This window comes from Pseudonaja textilis, chromosome 2 (assembly GCF_049901715.1).
Source record: "Pseudonaja textilis isolate UNSWEBS1 chromosome 2, rPseTex1.2, whole genome shotgun sequence".
Lineage (NCBI taxonomy): Eukaryota > Metazoa > Chordata > Lepidosauria > Squamata > Elapidae > Pseudonaja > Pseudonaja textilis.
Genome location: NC_141991.1, coordinates 59,591,878 through 59,617,927, shown reverse-complemented (window position 1 = coordinate 59,617,927; position 26,050 = coordinate 59,591,878). Strand labels below are relative to the sequence as shown.

Sequence of the window (26,050 nt, the reverse complement as noted above, 5' to 3'; positions counted from 1 at the left end):
CCTCTTTTTGACTTGTGCAGTATACAGGTCCTCAATGGAAGGCAGGTTAGTAGCCATTGTTTTTTCTGCAGTCCTAATTATCCTCTGAAGTCTTGTGTCTGTCCTGTTGGGTTGCAGAACCAAACCAGTTATAGAGGTGCAGATGATAGACTCAATAATTCCTCTGTAGAACTGGATCAGCAGCACCTTGGGCAGTTTGAGCTTGCTGAGTTGGCGCAGAAAGAACATTTTTTGTTGTGCTTTTTTGATGATGTTTTTGATGTTAGGTGTCCATTTTAGGTCATGTGATATAGTAGAACCTAGAAATTTGAAGGTCTCTACTGTTGATACTGTGTTGTCTAGTATTGTAAGAGGTGGTAGTATGGGAGGGTTTCTTATAAAGTCTACCACCATTTCTACGGTTTTGAGTATGTTCAGTTCCAGATTGCTCCAGTTACACCATGAGGCAAGTTGTATAATCTCCTGTCTGTGTGCAGATTCATCATTGTCTCGAATGAGACCAATCACGGTTGTGTCATCAGCAAACTTCAGTATTTTAACAGATGGATCGTTTGAGATGCAGTCATTGGTATATAGGGAGAAGAGAAGTGGAGAGAGCACACAGCCTTGGGGGCCCCCTATGCTGATTGTACAGGTATCAGATGTGATTCCGCCTAGCTTCACCTGCCGCTTCCTGTCTGTTAGGAAGCTTATGATCCACTTACATGTGTGTTCAGGTACCGCTAGTTGGTTTAATTTACTTAGAAGAATATCTGGAATGATGGTATTGAATGCTGAACTGAAGTCTACAAAGAGGACTGTTGAGTAGGTATTTGGAGATTCAAGGTGTTGTAGGATGTAATGCAGAGCCATGTTAATAGCATCATCTGTTGATCTCTTTGCTCAGTATACAAACTGAATGGGATCTAACAACGGATCCATGATGGTTTTCAGGTGGTCACAACACAAGCCTTTCAAAGATTTTCATAACTACAGATGTTAGAGCAACTGATCTGTAGTTATTCAATTCCTTGATGGAGGGCTTCTTTGGCACTGGGATGATGGTAGAATGTTTGAAGCAGGAAGGAACATAGTGATCTATTGAAGAGTCCAGTGAAGATGGGGGCCAATTGGTCAGCACAGACTGTTAAGCAAGAAGGAGTTATCTTGTCTGGCCCTGGTGCTTTTCCTGGCTTCTGTCTGTGTAATAGATCTTGCACTTCTTTTTCTGTGATCACCAGAGGTTGTGAGCCCAATGGATTGGGGCCAGTTGTAGGAGGCTTGGCTGTTTTTGGTGTGTTTGAGATGTGGGTTGTGGAGATAGGTGGCTGTAGTTTCTTTTCCAACCTGAGTAAAACACATTCAGGTCATCTGCTAGTTGTTGATTTCCTTCTGCCTGGGAAGGAAGTTTGGTGAAGCCAGTGATGTTTTTAAGAGTTTTCCACATGTTTGCTAGTTCATTTATTGAGAATTGATTCTTTAACTTTTCAGAGTAGCTTCTTTTTGCTGCTCTGATCTCTCTTGTTAATATGTTTCTGGCCTGTTGTATAGCATTCTGTCACCTTTTCTGTAGGCTTCCTCTTTGGAATGACGTAGCTGTTTAAATTTAGCTGTGAACCAAGGATTATTGTTACTATATATTTACAGGTTCCTTGTTGCTACACATAAGTCTTCACAGAAGCTAATATATGATGTTACAGTATCTGTGAGCTCATCTAGGTCTGCAAAGGCATCTTCAAAAAAATTCCAATCAGTGCAATAAAGGCAGGCCTGGAGTTTCAGCTTTGCCTCCTCCGACCAAGTCTTCATTGATTTAATTGTTGGTTTAATGGTTTTAAGTCTTTGTCTGTAGGCAGGCACAAGGTGAATCATGCAGTGGTCAGAGTGCCCCACAGCTGCTCGTGGTAAAGACCTATAAGTATCTTTTATTGTTGTGTAGCAGTGGTCTAAAGTAGTTTTGCCTCTGGTGGGACAATTTACATGCTGGAAATATTTTGGGAGCTCTTTCCTTAAATTTGCTTGATTGAAATCTCCTAAAATACCCAAGTTTTTATTAGAATTAACATGCAAAGAAGCCTTATTCTGCTTGTAAGAGCTATATTTTCTAAACATTCCTCCTCCGATCATTAGGCTAAGGTCAGGATAGAACCAATATTTGCATAAGACTCTGGAGTTTGACCCTGGCCATTGGAAACCTTACTTAGTCCATCTCTGCTTTCTAAGATGAATGAGAACATTGTCCATATTTTCAAAGACTAATGTATTTTTTATATAATGTAACAAAAAAATCCTAGTATTTTAGGTCTTTTCTGAACAGATTTCTACTTTGAGGTGATAAGGGTTATAATTGCTCAGCTATATTGTCATGCTGTTCCTCATATGAAACAAACTTTGAATATTTCTCTCAGGATTACAGGAACAACCCAAACATGTTCACACAGAGACGCTCCAGAGCTTTCTTGATGGAAGACATTGACAGAGGAACAGAGTTTGTAGAAGTCTTGAAAACTATTTATCCCAAGGGAACTACTCTTGATGCAAAAGACTTTGACTGGCTCTTTGATTGTCCCGAGACAGAACACTTTCTGGAATGGTTCTGCAACACAGTGGGAGAAGAGAATATGCTGACTACTGCAGAACTAGAGGACTATGAGAAACTGGTAATTTCTGGGAAGCCTATCTTAGAAGGTGAAGTATTGGGAGAAGTGTTGAGAACCTGTAGCCAGTCTTTTCAGCCAACCAGTGAGCTACAAGAAAATGAAGACCTCCCCCTTGAGTTACTTGAACAAGAGATGCAGATGCTGAAGAATCAACATGCATGTAAAAAAATGCGTTGCAACAAGCTTGAGGTTTGTGTAGCCAGTTTAAAGCAAAAGCGCTGCCATTTAGAAGACGAAAAGGAAAGATTAAACAGAGAACTAAAGAAGTTGTACCTAAAGCTTGAGCTAGAGAATTTTCAAAATAATGATATCCTCAGTAAGGTTTGTCAGATAACAGAAAAGTTAGAACACTGGCATAAGGAACCTGGGTATGAGCAACTAACTTTGTCAAAAGATCTAGGGCATTATCTGGAAACAGAAGAAAATTTCACAAAAGCTTTTCTGAGATTGTTTCCAAATGTTGTGACAAGTATGATCAATGATATGGAGATTAATCAAACAACTTTGGGGGAAAAGTGCCAAAGTGATATTACAGAACAACTAACTTCAGAATCTACAGCTCAACAATTTCAACTAGAAGACAAGAGCTTAGTTTATGTTGAGAATCCCGATAATCACAAAACAACCCTGGAAGTTTTGAAGGATCAAATTCTCTATCAAGAGCAACTGTCCAGCAAGAATAAGCCAGAATTTAAACAGAAAGACTTGCTAGGAAAAACAGATCAACCAAAAGCAGATTATTTCAAGACTGAAGGCCTACCTGTTCAGGATTTCTCTCAAAAAGGGCTGAAGACACAGGCAGAAATTGGTCAAACAAAGCACCTTAAAGATATGGAAAGTTATAGGGAAGAGCTGGGACACATGGAGTTAACATATTTGTGGAGCAAAACAAATACAGTCATGACCACTGCAAGAATTAAAGGAATTTCATCTGCCTTGCAATGGGCAGAAAAACTTTTAAAAGTCACTAAGGAGAACAAGGTAGGTTAAGCCTTCAGGTTTCAGTTAACAGCCCTTTCTTTTCCATTTTTGGTGTTGATCCTATTTGGTCAGTTACTCTACTTACAGTAACACAAGGAGCAGATCAAAAGTCAATCTGTTTTAACTTTTCATTTCTGTAATGGCCATTCAGATGTCTAGGAAAAGCCCACAACAAGACAAAAGTCCAATAGTGTTTTGCCCTGCCACTCTAGCAGCTATTAATAATCAAGTTTTATTTGTTATGCTTTACCATTATTGTTAATGGCCATCAAATACTTTATTGTGCACGAATTTATATAATTATTTTAAAGTTGTACAAACTAGTGGCTCTATTGCTATATAATGTATTTTGACACAAATGCCAATTTATTAAAAAGACTTTATCAGTCCTGAATCTTATATTACCTATGTTGAAAAAAACAAGAAGACCTACTTTCAACCTACTTTCTTAAAATCATGGCCAATTTTATATACTTCTCTCACCTGCCTATTTTTCGAAGCCAAACCTTCTCCACAATTACCTTACTATCCTGTAATGTTCCTTCAACAATTTCTATTTAGCAGTACCTTTTTTGGTATTGATCCTATTTGAGCAGTTACACTACTTACAGTAACATAAGGAGCAGATCAAAAGTGTAGTTTAGTTTAATATTTTTTTAAAAAAATGTTATTGTTGGCTCTAATATTCACAATATACTCAAAATAATTTTGAATCTGTTATTGTCTACTTATTTTTTTAGTGAATTTTTAACACATTCTTCAGGACATTAATCCTTCTTTTCTCCACTAACTTCCTTAACATATCTTGTTAGCTTCTCAGGTGATCTCTTAAATTTTGCCGTAGTTCTTCTGACATATGCTGTGCACACTAACTGAATTTTCATTACTCTTTGCAGCAACCTCCAACTGTTAGAAAAAAGATCTAAACCTCCTGATGTTTCATTTCAATTTCCTTCTGCATTTTTAAATGTTTCTTTTTCTTAAGTCAATTGAGACTAGGTTGAATGTCTTTGGCAATTTTCCATTTACAAATAAATTGTTTTAAGGTCAGAAATTTGAGATGTACAGGGATTATCTTGCTGTAATTCCCATGGGTCTTTTTTTATTAGATTCTCAAGCTGTCTTTGCAAACCATAAATGTTACTGTTTGTGTAATCTTTTTGGAGGGTATCAGAATATATTTTTGTACTTGGCAGTAAAACTGATAGAAAAATGTGAAGCTAGTAACTTTGCCTGTAAAAAATTTAATTGCTGTTTTCCAGATGAAGGAAGCAAAGCGTTTTCATGTGACTAGATGCCAGGAACAGTTGTGCATTCTCCAAAGTGAGATAGACAGGAACACCCAATTGCTTATGCCCTTGCTTCAAGGCATTGCCCGCCTTTTTCGTTTGCCAATAATAAATGGAGAACTAGACTTGGAAATCATTAAACTTGAGTATCTTGAGCATGTACAAAAGGAAGCTATTGACCAGCTATTGGGCCAGCTCAGCCACTTTGAGGTGATGAAACTCTTGCTGATGTTGAAGACAAAGAATGTGCAATGGACTGGAACTAAGCTGGAGGGACTGATGACTGTACTGAAAGAATCTCAGTCTAAGTCAGAAGAATGGCAATCCTGTTTCGAGGATTCAAGATTCTCCATTAAGCAATTTCCACGGATATTGATAGAGCCAAGCGATCTTACTACCTTACGGTAAAGAATGGTGGTGGAATGGCAGTGGAACTTTACTGAATTACAAGCGCCTAATAGTTACTAGACATGAAGAAAGGTTTGCTTGGTTTGGATTGTTTTGGAAAATTAAATAATATTTGACTAAATCTGAAACAAACACTATCCCAGAGAACAATTGCATCCCTTTTATGGAACAGAATTTAATGGGAAAAAATTGAATATTGAGGCAGAATGGGAGAAAAGGAACAGTTTCTATAGAGTAGAATATCCACAATAGTCACATCAATAAACCACCTCTTTGTATTTCAGAAAAATATTGGAATTGTCTTAAGATTTTAATTAGAAAGAATCTGAATTCTTTCACAATAATAAAACAAGAATAAATGGACTTAAGGTTTGGTAGCAACTTTATTTAGCACATATGGTTATGATAATATATAATTATCTCCCTATTATTTATATTAAATATTCTTTGAATTAAAATCTTAAATCATTTAATTTTGAGGGCCCTTTTCTCTCTCAGGTTGTGGGAGATGCTGGACCAACGCAATCAAGAGAAACAACTTTTTCGTTCGTATGATACTTTGGCAAGCAAGGGTTCAAGATTGTGCCAGGAACTCAAAATGCTTCAAGTACAGCTAGCCACTCCATTTCCTCAGGTTCTTAAACTGGAGTCTGACAAGAAGGCACTGTACTGTTTGATGTATGATGACTCCAATAAATTAATGCTTCGTGCTCAGGTGTGCAAAGGTCCTTTATACATTAAAAGTCCTTTATACATTAAGTTCTGTTCTTCTACTACATTATTGCTATATATGTACAGACATCCCAGAATACCAAAGAATCAGTCTATCCTACCATAATTACATTTTCTCCCTTTGAAATAAATGCTAAATGAAATTTGGATAGCAAACCCCCTTCCATGTGAATTAAACGAATTATATGCTGCTTTTCTCACATTTATTTCGACCACTTTTCTTTTCAGGAATTATCAGAACCTCTGGAGCAACTTAACATCACACAAGCTAAAATCTATCAAATTCTAATGGACACCCAGACCGACTTAAAGGCCAAACGCAAATCTCTGCAGGATCACTTCCTGAAGACGGAGCGCAACCTCTACATTTACTTCTTCAGTAACCCAGACCTTCTGAGGAAGACAGTAGAAAAAATTGAAAAGCCGATACAGGCATCTTCATGAGCATAATGGAGCCGTCAGTGGACAAGAAAAGAAGAAAATCTTGCTCCAAGGTGCTCTCATATAAATTCCATCTCAACTGAATGGAAAGCTTTCGAGAGAAACATTCTGGCATTGTTAGCAGGGTAAAGTTTCATCTTCTTACCATCTCTTCTCTGAAGAATACATTAATGTCTATTGCATTGGAGGCTTTTTTCTGGGAATTAATTTGACAAAATCTATCTATTACCATAAATCATCTGGGAAATATTGTACAATATAAGGATTCCATGTATAATGTTCTTCTTTTTTGGATTCTTCAATGCTACAGTGTAGAATAGTAGAATATATACATAGGGGGCGGGTGGGGGTGGTTTCCTTCTGAATTTGTTGTGCAGAAATTGAGATGGGATACATAAAACTATGAATATTTTAAAGAACTGAAATAAAGATACTTATAAGAATTGGTATTATCAGCTTATAGTCTATCTCTCCTTTGATATTTTTTCCATTTCAATTTTTTACTTCAAAAAGCTGCCAGTGAATTCAACTACTGTATGTTTTCTTAGCTGTCAGGAAGGCCAAATTCAATTATTTTCCCTCTTTTATGTTGTTATCTTTTTAAATTCAGTTCTCTTAAATAGACCTTTGCATATATTACTTGCGTTGGAAAGGACCTATAGAAATTATTTTTAAAAATGTCTTAATTATTTGTGAATTTTCATAGTTTAAGCAAAGCATGCTGACAAAGCTATAACCATGCTGAGATTGCATAATCTGGTTGTGATTTGGTTATACAGTATAAATATTACTTAAGTTCAGACATTTTATTTTCAGTGTGAGAGAACTATTCAGTAATTTTAAGAGAGACTTGATGGTGAAATAATTATAAGCTTATTCTGCAAATATTCTCTAAACATTAGGATATTACAGTCATTTTAACCTTTCTCAATCTAGTGCCCTCTGAAAGGATTACACTACAGCATCTACAATTCCCACTGACCATGGTTAATATTGGGGAAATAGAAAATTTGACAGTGATAATTTTCAAAGTATGGTCCGTGAAAGTTCATACTTGGTCCACCATAGCCTCCCCAGATTTAGCTAACCTGATGCTTCAATTCTGCCTCCCATCATGCACCAACCATCAGCTTAAAGCCTAACTATGTGCCCTTACAAAGTACTGGTTCATGAAAATGCAGCAGAGGTTGACAACTGTTTTGATGAATCTCACAAGTGATACTACAAAATAGTAGTATGAATAGAGAAAACCAATAGGTGAACCAGTCTGGAATGTAATTATCAACTGTGACTCAATGTGGGCAATACTAAACAAAACTGTAATCTCATACAAGCCCCCCAAAAGATTGTGACAAAAAAATATGATAATGAAAAAAAATTCAGCCAAGGATCCAATTGTCCCATAGAAATTTCTACGGAAGAGCATTTGTAATCTAATTCCTACTTGTTATGGCATGGGATACATGATTCAAGCAGTAAATAAACAGTAAATCTTGGATTAGAATAGTATTTAGCAGGTATATTTGACATGGTTTTATTGTGCCAAGCCCAGCACAAAGACTATGTTTTCCCCAACAACAATCCTGTGAAGTAGATTGGGCTGAAATGCTGACTGGCTCAAAATCACCCTTAGAACTTCCACGGCAGGATCTCCCCACTCCCAATCCAATGACTACACCAGACTGAGTCAAAATTGGTACAAAATCTAGCTTTGTTCAGGTGGGAAATGACTGACTTACCTTGGCTCCTATCTTCAGTACCTGGGTCACTATACTTGAACGCCTGGGAAGGAAACATCTTGGGGATCAGCACCACATTCAGAGGACATGGAAACCATATCTTGATCAGATAGCTCCTTCAAAACTTGAAATTGCTATGATGTAATGGTGAAAAGTCATAAGGTGACCGGATGGTATATGGCCTGACTTTTATGCTTCAGGGAGTGAAATTAGAAGCAGTTTCAAGGACCTTCTTTATAACTACCTGGGAACCATAATGTCGTCATATTAGAGGTACATGTACCAAATGAGATAGCCCAATGTATCATGCAGAGAGTGAGCTACCCTAAAAATGCTTGTACCAAATTTGTGCTAAAATCTATCCTCTTAATTACCTCAGTAACATCATTTTTGTTGAGATTCCTCAAGCTGGCGAGGGCAGCATCCAGAGCAGGGAGGGCTTCTGCCAAGTCTTTCTGTGCATCATCAGCAATAGCCTGGGCAGTTTGAGCTTTCACTTTAGCTTTCATTTCTTCTGCTTGAACAGCATTTCTTGTCTCTTCTGCTACAGCTGTGTCTACCTGCAATAACACAAATGTGTTTAGGACTGTGTGCAATCTCTCTCTCTCATCCCACTGAATTTTTCATTGGAGAATATAGCTTAATTGGTTATCGACAGTGGTGGGATTCCGCTGAACTGGTGCGAACCAGTTGTAAAATTACACACCCCGCTCTCAGCTATCAAAGGAGATCCTAGGTACTGCGCTGCAATGGAGAATCAGGCAATGGAGTGGCCAACATGAGGGAAGGAGAAGGCTGCTTTCCCTCTTTCTTCTCCCTGCTCCTCCTTTTTTCCTTGTGCTGGCCACTCTGTTGTCCATTTCTTCATTGCAGTGCGGTGCCCATGATCTACTTTGATAGCATGGGGGGTGGATAATTTAATAACTGATTTACCCAGGGTCAGGTTGGCTGTTGCAGGAGTCTCGTCCTGCATGTGACTTAGAGCTGGACGACAGGGCTAGGCCACACCTCCCATAACAGCCAACCTGACCCTGGGCAAACCAGTTGTTAAATTATTTGAATCCCACCACTGATTACCTATATACATTATAGTCATTGTAGATACTTTTTCATTGTGCATTTTGTAAAATGTTTGGAATCTATATCATACTATGGTTGATATCAAGCAGTATCATCTCTCAATGGCTAAACATGATGAGAATCTAAGAACTAGAGAAGCTAAAGATTTTCAAATCCTGATATGCTGTAGCAATATTTTATTGATGTACATTAATAACTATCCCTAAGACAAATGTAGAATAAGTTAAATTCTTTATAAATTTGCCTTTAGGGTTCAGTTGATCTTTAAGACCTATTAGCAATAATTTTATTTTATTTAAGTGCACAGAGAACATGTAACAGAAACACAAGCAATATTAAAAGCATGATTCTATGCACTTTTCTTGAGAAGAAGGCATTACTATCAATCAAGCTTGTAAATCCAATTCAGCAATCTAATCACTTTAGCTTTATTGTCCTTATTTTCTGGAAGATTTGAAATAGTTTAAATACATTTACCGCTATAATTAAGGTGCAGTTATTTAATAAAAAGTTGTTTTCCCTGATAGTGAACAGAACTGATGAAGATGTAATTGTGACCAAAATTTTAAGCTTAATGGGATAACAAATTGTGCAACATACAATTATTATTAAGGGAATGAAACTAACTTATTTAGCGTATGGTGATGGTACATTAGCCAGGAGACTACAGTGTTAATACAGAGTAGTTATTTAACAGATTTAAAAAAGTTGGAAGGAACTTTGTAGGTCATCTATCCAACCCCCTGTTCAAGCAGGAGACTCTACATCAATTCTGACAAATGGCAGTCCAGTCTCTTCTTGAAAGCTTCTAGTGATGAAGCTCCCACAACTTCTGAATTTGGCTTCCTAAGACTATGAGTCCCTTTGGTTCACACTCGTGCACTATTCAGAAATGCATAATAGGAGGTGGACTAGCTCTAGACTCAGTCATCCAATGCTTTTTCTCTCCATTGATGTTGTCTCATGTTTGGGCACAACATTTGGGCAGGTCCAGCACTGATTGGGTTCATACTTCCACACAAAACAGTATTATTTTTCTCACCAAAGTGGTATCAATTTATTTACTTGCCTGTAGCAAGTTGGAGTGGCTCAACGACCACAGAGTGTGGCACAATCTTCCCTAACTCTTGCCCCTCAGAGTTGAAAAACCCCCCTCAACCCTTGCAATTGTCTAGCAGAAGGACTTCAGTATTAAAGGAACTGATTTCCAAGTTACTTAGAGGGCATCAAATTGAACAAAAGATATTGTTGGAGGATGGAAGGATAATTGAAAATGCAAATGGAATGACTACAGAAATGTCATTTGGCATGAAAGGCTGCTGAATGAGGTTATTTGTGCTATGGGGTAAAATGAATTTCAACATTTCTAAAGGAATAAATGTAAATTCCCAATTCTTGATTGCATGAAAAATCAGTTTCAAGAACATGGCTTAAAGAATACATTTTTACTTTTTGAGAAGCAACTGATATGTTGAACTAAATGTTTGCGTACTAAAGCAAAAGCAACTCTAGATATTTTGTCACCTCTGTAAGGAAATATAAATGGCACTCCTCTCTTGTATAATAAAGACAACAATAAACATTTTGTGGCTCTTTAATGATATTCAACCTATACTTCCCTATTCTAAGTGCAGGCCACGGCCTAGATGAAAATAACACAGATATGCAATATAAATGCTGCTTTCTTTAACACAGGAACAATGAGATTTAGCATTTGCACATAATATGTTCACCTTGCATTATGAAGGTACATTGCAGAGCATACAGTACCTGTATTTGTTCCATGGTCACGAGCGTGTCTTTGGCAGCCTCTGCCAGCAGGGGGCGAGCTAATTCTAGCTCTTCCTGCATTTTTGCTACATCATCTGCTGTTCGCAAAAGCTGGAAGGAAAAAAACTAAATATAAAATCCATCAAGGTGAATCTCAAATGAAGAGAAGAATGTAGTGATCATACTTGAAAGAATTTAAGTGGGATAGAAATTATTTTCTCTTGTATCCTGAGTGTGTCAGTACCCTACATGAACCAAACAGCCTAGTAGATGGGATATGGGTAACTTGTAGAATCACTAATCAAGGCTGTCTCCTGATTAGAGATTCTAGTTTGCACAGAATAATGTGATTATACTTGTTATCAAGGTCTTTCAGATATAAAATTCAGTCAGAATAAGTATTAGTGCAATTTTGAGCATACATGTAACTATGCCATGAACTAAATGGTAAATACGGATGTTTAATTTTGGATGACTCTTGTCAGTTGTAGTTATTTTTTACTTTAAAGTTGGCTGTTCCATTGTCAGTTTGGCTTTTCCATGGTTTTATTATACAGTGTCATGTTTCTAATCATCTCTAACTTTCTCTGAAAGTAGTTTATTCATGAAATGTCTAAATTTTCTTTAAAAATAAACAGAATTCATCAGCATCAATAGTAGCATTTTCACATTAATTAAATCTAAAGCCTGAGTGACATCACTTGGATAATTTAGTCAGATCTGTTGGAATCGTCACTGATTTTATTGGGAAGCAGGTTCAGAAACTTAGGCTAGATCCAATTTTAGAAAAACAAACTCCCCCCATCCCAAAACCAGGAAAATGCTAGGCCAGCTTTACTCAGGAAAAGATAACAACAAAATGTTTAACTTTTATCATTCTGTGTATATATGCACACACATGAAGAAAAAACGAATGCCCGCTTATATCCAACATAAATATGTTAGCAGTTATGGTGAATATGGTGAGGAGGAGGTGATTTTGGTGTAGTAAAACATTGGGTGCAATTTTAAAGCAATATCAAAAGTTGCTTCAAGACCTTTCCATACAGGAATCATTGTGACAATCCATTATATGAAGTTCCTCTAAAAAGAGGAAGCAAATCAATGCAAATGTTTCCAAAGAATCCCACCTTATCCAATCCACTCTTCATCCTATTCTTGGCATTGTTGAGTTCCTGTTTCTTTGTTCCTATCAAACCAATGAAGATACCGAGCAGCTCCAAATAGCTTTTGGGAGTGACATAGTTATGCCTTGCCAATTCTGCCAGATATGCCTTGCACTTAATTGCAACACTCTGATGAATCTCTACACACATTTGAATCTACAATATAGAAAACAATTTTAAGAAACTCCAAAGACTTTTTAATAAAGTAGATTTTTGAACCAAATGAGATTATTTATGGAATACATATTTTAGGAAAATATAAAACACAACCTAAAAAATAGCGCGCATTCCACTATTAAAAGAAAATGCTCTAAATTCTAATAATTATTGGATTGGAATAGAATAGAATTCTTTATTGGCCAAGTGTGAATGGACACACAAGTGCATAAACTCTCAGTGTACATAAAAAATACATTCATCAAGAATCATAAGATACAACAATCAGTGATAGTCATAGAATACTAAATAAGCAATCAAAATCATACCAGGAAACTAAATAAAACAATATAATGGTAAAGACACAAGCAACAACATTATAGTCATAAGTAGAAGGAGATAAGTAATAGGAAATATGAGAATAGTAATAGTAATACATAAGGGTGGGATTAAAAAATCCCAGCAACTGGTTCTCTGCCCGGTTACTGGGTGGGCATGGCCATGGTGGGCATGGCCTACCAGTAATTCCAGGAGAGCTGTTTTTCACCTTCCCCAGAGTCGGGAGGCTTCCCTTGGACCTCTGGGAGGGTGAAAATGGCCTCCCCTCAGGGTCCAGAGGCTCTGTGGAAGAAGGAAACAGGCCCGTTTCTGGACTTCCGGAACTTCCGGGAGGGCCGTTTTTCACCCTTCCAGAGCCTCCACGTAGACCCTGCACTTATCTGCATCCAAAACGGGCCACGTGGAGACACCTGGGAAGGGTGGGGCAGGATGGGCGGGGACAGCCAGTCTGTTCAACTACTGGTTCAGCAAACCAGATGTAAATTTAACATCTGGTTTGCCCGAACCAGCCCGAACCAGCTGAATCCCACCCCTGCTAATACAGTCTCAGTAAATAGTTTGACAGTGTTGTGAAAATTAATTGTTTAGCAGAGTGATGCCATGCAGGAAAAAAACTGTCCTTGTGTCTAGTTGTTCTGGTGTTCTATAACATCAATTTGAGGGTAGAAGTTGAAACCGTTTATGTCCAGGATGTGAGGGGTCTGTAGATATTTTCCCAGCCATCTTTATGACTCATGCAGTACACAGATCCTCAGTGGAAGGACCTGTGCCTTTGTCTAGCAATCAGCAATAGCAATAGCACTTAGAATTACATACTGCTTTATAGTGTTTTATAGCCCTCTCTTAGCAGTTTACAGAGTCAGCCTATTAGCTGCTAAACTTTATACCTTCTTTCACAGAATGACAAATTTGTTTCAAGAGAGGTATTTACCATGCCTCCTAAAACTTCAGGAGTAACCTCAGCATCTGAGATATCTTTGAAAAAGGAAGCAGCAACAGATTCCAAGGCTTCTGTAGGCCATTCGTTGAACCAGTCAATGGTACAGCAGTTTACCAGAGATGGGAACTGTCTGAGCCGTGCTCGGAACACCTCCCCAATAGGACTAAATTGTCAGGAAACAGAAAAGAGTAAGAAAAGTTCTTGTTAGAACAGTTTATATCAGTTTTGTTCTATTGGAATACATTATAGGCAGGAAAGGCTGTCCTGGAGACACAAGGAAGGGTTGCGGGTTCCATTATAACTGAAGGTGGAAGCACTATGACTCATAAGCTTTAATCCATCTAGTATCTGTAGACTTGAAAGCTTGGTCCAAGGACAAAAAAAATCCCATGTTCTCAGCACTTCATTTCACAAAGATTAGTAAGGGAGTTTGAATTTACAGTAATCCAAAGCAAAATCCTGAACTTTAAGTTTTAGCTACTGAGATATGCAAAATAATGTATAAGGCCTGGAGTGGGTGTGAAGGGGAGAAGTGGCTCAGAAGAGACACTCACTCAAGGAAATACTTAAGGCAAAGCCAAGCAAAGTCCTGCAGTAGCAGCAAAAATAATAATGGAATTGTTGTTTCAGAACCCCATGCTGGTACAAATAAGAAGATAGATACACTAGATAGATTAGATAGATACACTCTCCTTCTCCCAAACTCTAACAAGTGCTAGGTGCCATGGTATTTTCTCTGTAATGGAAAAGAAAGTTAACACATCTCACAAATTCTTCCAAAACAGGAAAAATGGCAACCATGGCATATAGAGAACTTTTCAAGGTGTAGGTTTTAATTCGGGTCTTCATTTTGCAACAGTGGTAGGAGAAGCTTATAGAGACTTAGGACCACATGTGTAATTAAATGGGCAGGACTAGGATGGAAGTACCACTGGCTCAAGTATTTTTTGCGTAGCATGTTGGGGAAAATGTGAAGAATAGAGAACTCCCTGTCTTCCTTTTTATATATTTTTAGATTAAAATCCCCTAATTTGTAGCTATGTCGGCCTTTTGGATGACATCTCTCATTATCCCTGCAGGGATGAAGTGTTACTAGTCACAAATTGCTTTTGGTATTAGCTTGGGAAGGTTGCTGGGGGTAATTTGTGTAGATTTCTATGATATGAGTCACCATTAGACAAGAGGAAAGATGCTGAAGATGAAGAGTTCCTTTTTTCCTGTAAGCCATATGTTCCAAGTTAGCTCATACCTCATACATAGTACAGTATGGATATTACTTCGCACTCTTCCCGTATATGCAGCCATCAGGTTGGCCTTGGTAGGTTGAAGTCCCTGGTCCTGAACAATTGGTTTCATAGCAGTCATAATCTGGTCTTGCTCATCTAGGGCATACAAGTTAGGTATGTCTCCTGAATTCAACAAATTGTTGATATCCTCTAGGAAGGATTCACTTTTGATCTAAAAAACATATAATGATATTATTTCATTGTTTCAATTTTCTCCACGATCTCTCCAACGCATCTATTTTATTTTTATATTAGCAGATTTTATTTAACCAACCAACCAACCAACCAACCAACCAACCAACCAACCGATACACTTTCTATATATTGAAAGATTCAATATCCCTATTTTTCCTTCTCTTCTTCTTTTGCAGTACATGTTAGGCATATGCCCTCCCTGAATAGCCTTGTCACATTATTTTATAAACTTTTTTCTTTCTCTTTTGACTTCCAAAAACTGTCATATAATAGAGTTTACACTAAAGTTGTAACTGAAAGTAGAATACCGCAAGAATCTTATTTGAATATCAAATAAGAATTGGAGGCTTATATTACACCTCTTTTCCACGAACTATACTGGCTACTGGTCTGCTTCTGAGTGCCGTTCAAGTTTTGGTTATGATCTTTAAAACCCTTAATGGTATAGGTCCAGGCTGCCTGGTGAACTCTCTCATCCCACTAAGACTAGCCTATCCTATTTATGCTGAAAGAGAAGGCTTACTGGGAACTTATTGGTAAAGAACTCCAACTGTTGTGATCCAGAAGAGCGTTCTCTGCTGCATCACCTGCCCTTTGAAAATTCCTGCCCTCTAGTGCAAGATCTGCCTCAATTTCCTATCTTTCTCTGATTCTGCAGGTTGGCCTGGGGATCTCATGGGGGAGTTCTACTCTAGAGGTGGCTGCACATTGACAGCTGACTCCACCTCCCCCGCCTCCATACGTGCCATCATTTTTAGCAGTTATATTGATGTATTTTCTTTGTTTTCTTTTTCCTTGTTTTCTTTTATTGTTTCTATTATATTACTTTTGCTTTGCTTAAACCTCCTTTTTATTTCTTTTTTTATTGTTGTGAGTCGCTTAGAGTAACCCCATGGTGAAAAAGGCAGCACATACGTGTCCTCCTCCTCCTCCTCCAGTTCCTATGGCTAATTCAAGTACTTTTTGGAAATTCTAATAGGACTAGTCAGATACAAATATTAAAATACTAAATATAAATGCACATATGTTTTGCAATAAACCTTCCTTCTCATGTAAGGAATGGATGACAGGCTAAGAGTGAGAGCCATATCATAGAAGTATTACAAAGATTCTAAAATAAGCCTAATAGTTTCAATTTTATGCATGCTTATCGGGGATTAATTATCATTGAATTTAAGGAGAATAATACATAGATAGATATAAATAGTACAGGATTGCATATATGAGAGGTAGTTGAGCTGGATAGGCCCATTGTTGGGACTCTTCTGAGCACACTATTATTCATTTAAGAAACATGGTAATTAGTACAGTACATAAAGAAATTCCAATCCTTGAACTTTGCCAATAGATTTGCTTACCTGGGTATCTGTAAACAGAAATGTAATAGAGAGGCTTTGCAAGCCAGCTTTCAGCATGATCTTTTTGATATCCTCTCTCCACTCAGCTGTTCCATAGTTCTTTGAAAGCTCTATCTGGAAGCATTCATAATCAGCTCTAAAAAGAAAGGAATCTGAATCAGGACATGAGTTACTCCTGTAAAGATGTTACTGAAGAACATCATTAGGAAGATTTCAAACACTGCCCCCATTTTTTTTAACATTTTCATTAGAAAAGTTTAGAAAAGTTTATTTTATTATTTATTTTATTTTTGTTTTGCTTAGAAGATAATAGGTATAAGTAAAAACATAGTTATGAATACATGGATACATATAAGAAAAAATAAATAAAAGAAACAATAGGACAGGGACGGTAGGCACATTGGTGTGCTTATGCACGCCCCCTACAGACCTCTTAGGAAAGGGGTGAGGTCAATAGTAGACAGTCTAAGGTTAAAGTTTTTGGGGTTTGGGGAAGAAACCACAGACTCAGATAGATTATTCTGGACATTGACATATTTAAGATCAGTTAACAGATAATGATCTCAGGAAGAGCAAGCTCCTGGGTAACTTGGATGTTTTTTAGGTGTAAGGACTTTTTATAGAACATAGCAACACCAACTCCTCTATGGATTTCACGATCTGATCAGTAAACATGATAGTCTATTACTGTGGAAATGAAGTCAGGGAGAGATGCGTTGAGCCATGTTTCACAAACAAATATAATGTCGAATTTAGCTGTATTTAGTAAGAGGAGAAATTCAGGTATTTTATTTACAAGGCTTGTTACATTGAGAGGCCTGCATTTAAGGCCAGTTGTGGTTGGAATAGAGATAGTTAGGGACGTGCATGCCTAGTTTTGAGTGATGTTGGATTGGATGGGGTGGGTTTGGATGCAGAGTTGTGGGTTGTGTGACTTTCTTTTGATGCAATCAGCTTGGTAGTCAATGTATAGATCCTTTTCTCCATTGTCTAGACAGTTTTTGAGTTCTGTGCACAGTTCACGGGAGCTTATTCTTTGCAGTACGGATAAGTCTGGTCTTGAGAGAAGTTTTTTGTGGTTGGGATTGGTTTTTGCAATGGCGTTTATTGTATGAATGAATATGTGTTTGCTGAACTCATTTTTGCATACAACTCTACAAAATCTTGGGGCCACAGAGTCGTCACCGTATTTGCACCCAGGGCCATCTCTGGTTATTTCAATGATATCTTCAGCAGAGATGTTTGTTGTATTTGAGTTGCTTATGATATCGCGAACTTTGGCAATGTCGTCTGATTCATTGGTGTCTTCGAGACCAAATAAGATGGCATTTGGACGTTTCTGTTCACATTTCATGATATCTTTGATGAGTAAGGGGATATTATTTGTGGAATTATTTGAAGTGATAGTAATTGTTTGTGACTCTGGTTTGGTGGTTATTTTTGTTTGTAGTTGTGATCGTAGTTGAGGTAGTAGTTGTGGTTATTGTGAGATTTAATTTTGAGCTGATAGGTACTCACTTATCTGTGCTGTATTTTCTTTTTTCAAGAGAGATTAAGCTTGCTTGTATAGTTGTTTCAAAACGTGTTGCTTATTTCTTTAGCAAGAAATATATTGAACAGGTTAAAATCTGCTTGATAAAAGTGTAAGTTTTTTCTGTGTCGACTTATTTCTATCATAAGTATGGTTATGACCTATAGTTTGGCTTATGGAATTATTTTGCAATGACCCTCAGTGATCAGATGAAGTTGTTATTGCTGCCTTGCAAAAGTGATCCTCCCCCCAATATGTTAGTAACATATCCAGATGATTTTGTTGCACTTCCTACCGCTGGAAACAATCATCTATGTCTTCAGTGATGGAATATATATTTTATTTAGTTCCTAATTCCTGGTTTCTGATATGCGGCATGCTAACTTGCAAATCCAGTCTTCAAATAATGTGCATTCTAAGCAACTTGTCACAGCTTACTAGTGCAGAAATGAATAACATGCATTCATATCTTACATATGAGATGCCAGCTTAGTCAGCGATTGTCTTCCACTACCACCAACACCCAAGAGAAGAGCATTGCCCAATGCCTGGCGCAGAATACGTGTGATTCGGCATATGTGCGCCAAAGCGTCCATGAATAGCACTAGCTTCATCTTAGTAGTATTGATCTGATTGTATTCATCCATATACTCTTCTATCACATGTATAAGCTGGGAACAAAGCAAAATGGAAGAGCAATGAGACCAGTCAGCTAGGAAAGACACATTTTTGGAGGCCAACTTAGGAGAAGTGCATCCCTTCTCTCTATTATTATCCAATGCCACTGATGATAATAAATGAAATACTGTTATTTGAAAGAATAAAATTAGAATCTGAGTTCTGAAACTATTATCTTTTAGGCAACAAAGGGAAACACTGACTTTGATATCTGAGACCAAACATGGTACACATAGAATTAGAACTAGCACCCTTAGTTTTGTTGCAATGATCAGAGGTCATATCAACAAATTGGATAATATTTCAGAATAAAGTTCATTGTTTTAGCCATGATGGATGGACTTGATTAAGTCATCTATCTCCTCATAGCCTCAACTATCTGAGCAACAGATGTGACAAACATTTGCTTACCAAAGAAGCCAGAATAATTAATGACTATAATTCATTTGGTGATCAAGAAAGAAAGCATACTGTTATCATTATTATTTCTGGCTACATGGCAGTGAATGCAAAGGACATCATTCCTTATTAAAATCTTTACATTTTTACCCTCTGCTTAATTAACATTTTCTCAGTAAGTACTCTCCTTCCACTTGGGAGTTCTGTGGGAAGGGTAATTACTTGCAAAGGTCAGCTGTAAAGATTTTAATGGCATTCGCTGCAGTACTATGAACATAAAACTTGTTCTCTTTCCTAGTTTATTGCATTTTTCAAGCGTAAGTACTATGCTCAAGTCATCTGCATAGCAGATTCCCAACTGTTCTTTATTACTTGCCTAAACACCAAAAGAAGCAGGGGGCTTGGGGAAAAAGTGCATAATCTAGGTCTGTTCTATCCACTTTCATCTATCATTCTCAGCATGCTTCTAGAGTTCAGTCTATCCTTGCACAACCTTATTCTTCCTATACCGAAAATAATACATGCTTTTAATATATGCATCCTGTGTTAGCCCACATGTGCAATATATATGGAATATTTCTCCAGACTTTATGTTATCTTTAACCACACCTAAATTATACATTGTGCCGGGTGAATTAAAGACATAGCAAACAGAAGAAGCAGAGAAGTTTCACTTGCAACCTACTTTCTCTTTGCTATCAATCAGTTCATAAAGCTTCACATCAGACCCAGGCGTCATGAAATCTCCATAAAGAAGGGGCTCAAAAGGAACAACTTCATAAAAGCTGGTTTTCCATTCCAACATCATATCCTTCATCAAGTCATCAAACCAATTTCGATCTTCATCATTAACTAGACGATCACGGAACACACGACAGCTTTCATGATACCACAACCTCAATAGGGCCAATTTATCCTGGCAAAGAATTATAAAGAAAGTCTTTAGTAATGTTCCATGTTTGGTTTCCACAGGACCCCAAAGCATTTCTAAATCACATATGTAGGGTAGGTAGCTGTATAAATTTCATAAACAAACAAATAAACAAACAAATAAGTAATATAAATAAATAAATAATCTTTTCTTTATATACTGATCCAAACCCAAAGCTTGATTTTCCAAAAGGCAACTAGTTTCTTGTTTTTTTTCTTTGAAAACATTTCATTTCTCATTCAAGAAGCTTCTTTGGTTCTGAAGTTCTAAAGAAACTTTTTGGATGAGAAGTGAAACATTTTCAAAGGAAAAAAACAAGAAAGTCCAGTTGCCTTTTGGAAAAAAGCACCTTTGGGACAACCATGACCTGGATGCCTGAGAATCTCCACAGGCATTGGTCTAAACAACCAGCAACTCAGAGTAAAGATAGCAATTACTAGAATTTTCCTTAAGGAAGGTTAAAATAAGCATTATCTCATTATACAGAATTTAACCATTTTTATGTACTCCATTTCCCAATTTGTTGTACTTATTGTATTATTAACAATGTGATAAATTAATAAACAAAAACCTGGTATATATCTTGGTGCTTGAGTTTGCCATTTCATATTAATTATGGATAGTCTAGATAAAAATGTGATTGGCTGAATCATGCAGATATGATTCATTTGCTGTTACCACCAAACACAAAAAAAACTATTTCATTCTTTAAAATCTCAAATACACTTTAAGTGAAGTCAATGTGAATTTCTACATTTAAAAAGTCATTTTAATGTGATCTATGAGATACACAGAAAAGGATCAGGAAAGGATCAGGAAGTTGATTAATTAGAAAATTAATTACAAGTCCCTTTGGTAGGCATTCTAGCCAATGTTATGAAAACAGCACTCACCACAACTTTAGCTGGATCTGCCACCAGCATTCCTTGGAAAACCTTGGAGAGATCCCTTAAATTAAACGTGTAATGAGATTTTGCTGGAGTGGGCAACAGTTGGGATGTAATGGTTGAATACACGTATATTGTAGCATCAACGAGAGGTTCATTTAGATTTGCAATTTGAGGACATCCAGCTAAAAGAAAACAAAATTTCTGATCAGTCTTACAGGGAGGACTTCTCAAAAGAGATAAATTGAGTATTGTTTGCATGACAATATAGAAAACTGGCGTGGGACAAAGCAAGATAATTATTTCACAAACAGATTAAGAAAATATCCTATTACCTTTATTCCTGAATCTACATTATACGAAAGCTTTATTTGTTGTTCAATATTCTTTTCAATCTGTCTTAAAGCTGCTAAGATTGTACCTGGTCATGCCAAATTGGAATTCTGCTCTCTCTCTCCCCACCAATCCTCACTAGTTAACTTAGTTCTTTCTTGGTTCTAGTATTTTGAAAAATTTCGTTCCATTTCTGTGGTCCACTTCTATTTCCCCCCTGTTTGTTAGATGCTGTGTGTAATCAAGGGGAAAAGCAGTCAGGGCAACATCCCCAAGAGTAGAATGTGTGATGTCTGCTTGCTTGTTTAAAATATTTATGGATAAGCATATAAGGAATTCTTGTGGTGATGGCAGAGATTTGATGGCATGACTTATGCATATAACTTAATTTATAAAAGACCAAGGTATTTATGTTTGACAGGGAAAAATGGAGTGAATAATTGCTTCTTATGTGCATAAGTGGTGAAAAAAAACAGAGGCAACAGGGGAATTTGTGCATCTTGGTAGAATATTTCCTTAAATGGGAAATGAATGAAGAAATTTTAAGATAGGAAAATGCTAACAAAAAGAGAGTGCATATAATATGCTTCATTGTGAGGGATGAATGTTTGTTGAAAAAAGAGAAAATTTACATTTAAGAGCATCCTTCTGCCCTCTTTGCATAGGGAAATGAGTCCTGGTATTAGGAGAAAGAATAAAGCAAATTGAAATGCAGTGGGAATGGATTGAGTGTGCGTGCTAAAACAAAAAAAACACAAGAAAGTATGAATGCCGAAGAAGAGTGCACTGAATATAAACACGAGGAACATATGAAAGAAGCACCTTAAGATGGTTTACTCATAAAGAGAAATCTCTTGCAGATATTTTAATGCAACATTGCTGCTGCTTTGTCACACTGTTATTGGGACAGATGGGGCAACTTGGTGTGGCCAACTCTCTGCAGACAACTGGTCTTGACCCACTGGCCCAGTTGTGCCAAGTGAGGCTGCCTTTTGCAATTGACTGATGGTGATTTTGTCAATGCCAATAATGTTCAAGTTGTGCTCCAGATGTTTTGAGATTGCACCAAAAGCATGTAATACTATAGGTAGTGTCTTAGCTTTCTTTTGCCATAGTCATTCTACTTCTATTTACAGGTCTTTCTATTTTGTGATTCTCTCTCTTACTTTCTCTTTTCTCTTATCTCCAGGTATTTCAACATCCATCACCCAGATTAACTTGTCTTTCTTTTCAACAATTGTTAAGTCTGGGGTATTATATGACAAATGCTTCTCTGCTTGAATACTTAATTCTCAGAGCACTTTAGCTTCTTCATATTTTATTATTTTGTCTGTTTTGTGATCCCACTAGTACTTGTTTGTAGGCAAGTGATATCTCTTGCAGATATTTTAATGCAACATTGCTGCTGCTTTGTCATGCTGTTATTTATAGTCAGTCTGCAATTTTATATTTATATGTTATAGTTATATTACTATTAACTATTGCAGACAAACTCCATGCTTTCCTCTAATAAAGTCTAAATCTGAAGGACACCACCCAAATTTTAAAAATAGGTAACTGAAAAAGTATACTTCTAAAATGTATCACTAATATACTGGAAATTAATATATTAAATTACTTACGGACTGGCTCTCTGTAACATATTTCTCCTAGTTTTCCAGCTAAAAATCAAGAAAAAAATTAGTATGTTTATTTTTTTTTTACAAAAAGTTCCATCTTCAAAATAGAAAGGAGGGGGGGAGTTATTTTGCCCCAAGGACACTCTGCCTTGGTAGGAAACTTATTGATCCTATCTGGAAAGTTGATTTTTCTCTTGGTTCTGCTCTTGTTTTTGTCATGTATCCCAATATTTTTCAGCTTTTGGGTTTAAGCAAGCTCTTCTTCAGTTTCAGCCTACAACCTAAGTCTGTTAGAGAAGTAAAATAGACTATTTACCCAATTTTTATTATTTCAAGCAAGCTTTGCAAACCCTGTTGAAAGAAGTTGTTCAGACTGATAGTTTTTCTTTTTACAGCTCCAATTTCTGATCTAATAGAAACAGAAGCAATGGCGTACGGTTGTAGAGAGCTTCCTAGGTAACAAAGTGCACACTATACATAATGAAAATGTAGAGGAAAACATTTGCTGAATGGGAGCAAAATAATTTTTATTACTCCAGGAGCTATGATGCTCAGAGGGTACTATAATTTTTAAGTGCTTTTTTTTTTTAAAAAAAGAGTAAAATAAAATCTTTTACTGGCTATCTGGAGAGAGTTTTGAAAAGTTTATAATAGGATTTTTTTATTTTTTTATTTGTATCCTACCTTTATTATTTTTACAAATAAATTAAGATGGCAAACATATGTACCTTCTTGCTTCTATTTTACCCACAAAAACACCTTTCAGTGCTCTGAAGCCAATGGAAGCAAAGATGATTACAGATTGGTTTCAAACACATTTGTGTGAGATTAGGGAGTGAAAATAGAGTACAAACTGTGCCAGGTTGAAGTGTCCTCTCCCTCATAAAGATATTGTTTATCTTGTACTCACATAGACATGCCAGAATCCGAGGAGGGGGGGAGCAAGAGAAAACTGTAGAGAAGGAAAGTTTTAAGTTGCAATTCAAAGACAGAGACAGATGCTGTCAAAGTCATAAATGCTGGGATCGTCTAAGAGTTACTTTTGCAGCGTGGCCCTAACTATGAATAGTCACTCTCTAAGACAATCACTAAGTTAGGGCTACCTTTATGTAAATATATCTGGTTGTGTTTCCTCTCCGTGCTTTTTCAAATGAAAACATGCACTTATTTATTTGCTTATTTATTTATTTAAATTTATGGATTGCCCAACTCCAGGGAACTTTTCTCAGGGAATGGCAGGAATCCGGATGCAATTGTCTTCTACAGGCAATCAATTTTCCCTCCAAAAAGGAAAGGAGGTAGCTTCAAAAACTGTTTGCTCTTGATGCTGACTCAATTTTCTTGGCCCATTTTATTTCTCGGACAGCTATGGCTGCAGTCTTGTGGGCTAGAGAAGGCATAGCAAAAGTCAGAGTTCCCCTGCCAATAGCCTGAAGAGGAGGCTTTTACTTGGGAGCTTGCAAAAGGATCTTGTCATCCTGTTCAGGCAGGGGTGGGATTCAAAAATCCCAGCAACAGGTTCTCTGTCTGGTTGCTGGGTGGGCGTGGCCATGGTGTGCGTGACCTACTGGAACTTCATTTTTTTGCCTACTGCAGGCTTTGGAGGCTTTTCTTGAGCCTCCGGGAGGGCAAAAACGGCCTCCCCTGGGCTTTGGAGGCCCTCTGGAAGCCAGAAGCAGGCCCATTCTGAACTTCCAGAACTTCTGGGAAGGCCATTTTTTGCTCTCTCAGAGCAATCGCACGAATCCTGTGTTTACCTGCATCCAAAATGGGCCATGTGGAGACACCTGGGAGGGGCGGGGAGGAGTGGGTAGGGCCAGCCTGTCGGTTCAACTACAGGTTCAGTGAACCATATGTAAATTTAACATCCAGTTCACTCAAACTGGTCCAAACCAGCCGAATCCCACCCCCTGTGTTCAGACCTTACAAATGGAAGAATGTGGGAGAACTTTTAATGACCACCTAAATACATTGTGCAGCTAGCATAAGCTTGGGAATCCAGGGAACTTAAACATCTTTTTCTTACAGTATATAAGATGCACATATCTCTACACATCCCTCTTGAGGAGGGATTTCCTCAAGTACATAAAAACTTGAAGTTATGTAAAATGTTGTATTTTTCAATGGTCTGATTTTGCCTCTCACTCAGGCAATATACAATAAGAATAACTGGATAGACAATCTAGCATTTATCTGGCAGTATCTGACAGTATTCTGGAGAAAAAGATAACAAATAGCATATGACCACTTTGTAGATTCTATTATGATTTCACTGCCCGCCCAAACAGGGCTAGCAGTCCAAATAACAATCTCTTGGAACAACAGGATATACCCCTCTAAAGTTACAGATCACCTAATAAGAGAGATAAGAAAGAAAAAGAGAAAGAACCCTGCTTCACATAACCCACCCATCCAACTGCCAAGAATATTGGAGAAGATTTTCTTCTTGCTGCTGTCCTCCATCTCAGTGAATGAGAGATAGTTGAAGTGGCGCATGAGGCGTGGTGTAACTGCATTTCTTCCTCCTCCTGGTGGTCCCATGGCACCGATAAAGTTAATATCCACTAATTTCTTAAAGGTACCTGAAAATGAGCAAAAACATGCCCAAGAGGAAACATTAACATTAAAACACAGACCCCGCAACAGGCAGAAATATAAGTATACCGGTGCAGATTTAAAACTGATCTTCCTGTTCTGAAAAACAGTGTTTTGTACAGAAACTAGATAAAGAACTTGTATCTTACCAATTTGTTTCCTATCGTACCAGCCTTTATGATCCATCCACTGCCGAAGAAGCTCAATGGGTGGCTGGGCACCATAGGTCTCTAAGGCTGGCATGTTCAGATCATCAATGAAAAAAATGAAATACCGGCCAAGCGGGGGGCCAAAAACTCCCTTACGCCTACATTTAACACGACAAAAATAAAAATTACTGGGTGGAATACATGATACATAATAATCCTTGTTGGAGATGTATTTATTTATGGAATATATATTGATATATATTGCGTCTATTGTATACCATATATAATGTATATAGTATTAAATATTATTTAATAAACCGTCAATATTATGTTTAATATTTATTTAATATATTCTTGGCAGTGTACATAAGACAAAAAAATTAAAAACATTCATGGTTAAAATTAAACA

The 26,050-nt window shown here is 37.2% G+C and overlaps 2 protein-coding genes across 5 annotated transcripts in view; one reads left to right on the top strand and one right to left on the bottom strand.

The window, feature by feature from the left end:
- Window positions 1-26,050, bottom strand: part of DNAH1 (dynein axonemal heavy chain 1) — a 199,825-nt gene that overhangs the window by 26,391 nt on the left and 147,384 nt on the right. For all 4 annotated transcript variants that reach the window (XM_087924016.1, XM_087924015.1, XM_087924017.1 and 1 more), the window contains 12 exons: window positions 25,642-25,799; window positions 25,306-25,479; window positions 22,901-22,939; window positions 20,952-21,130; window positions 19,813-20,043; window positions 18,525-18,721; window positions 16,520-16,655; window positions 14,930-15,138; window positions 13,672-13,843; window positions 12,210-12,401; window positions 11,080-11,190; window positions 8,604-8,789 (listed from right to left, as the gene is read on the bottom strand). In XM_087924016.1, coding sequence (XP_087780142.1) covers window positions 8,604-8,789; window positions 11,080-11,190; window positions 12,210-12,401; window positions 13,672-13,843; window positions 14,930-15,138; window positions 16,520-16,655; window positions 18,525-18,721; window positions 19,813-20,043; window positions 20,952-21,130; window positions 22,901-22,939; window positions 25,306-25,479; window positions 25,642-25,799 — 1,984 coding nt within the window. The remainder of the gene's footprint in view (window positions 1-8,603; window positions 8,790-11,079; window positions 11,191-12,209; window positions 12,402-13,671; window positions 13,844-14,929; window positions 15,139-16,519; window positions 16,656-18,524; window positions 18,722-19,812; window positions 20,044-20,951; window positions 21,131-22,900; window positions 22,940-25,305; window positions 25,480-25,641; window positions 25,800-26,050) is intronic.
- On the top strand, window positions 2,409-6,493 carry LOC148126871 (HAUS augmin-like complex subunit 3). The gene is made up of 4 exons (XM_087924021.1): window positions 2,409-3,620; window positions 4,883-5,313; window positions 5,816-6,032; window positions 6,278-6,493. The coding sequence occupies exons 1-4, from the start codon at window positions 2,409-2,411 to the stop codon at window positions 6,491-6,493; spliced, it is 2,076 nt and encodes a 691-aa protein (XP_087780147.1).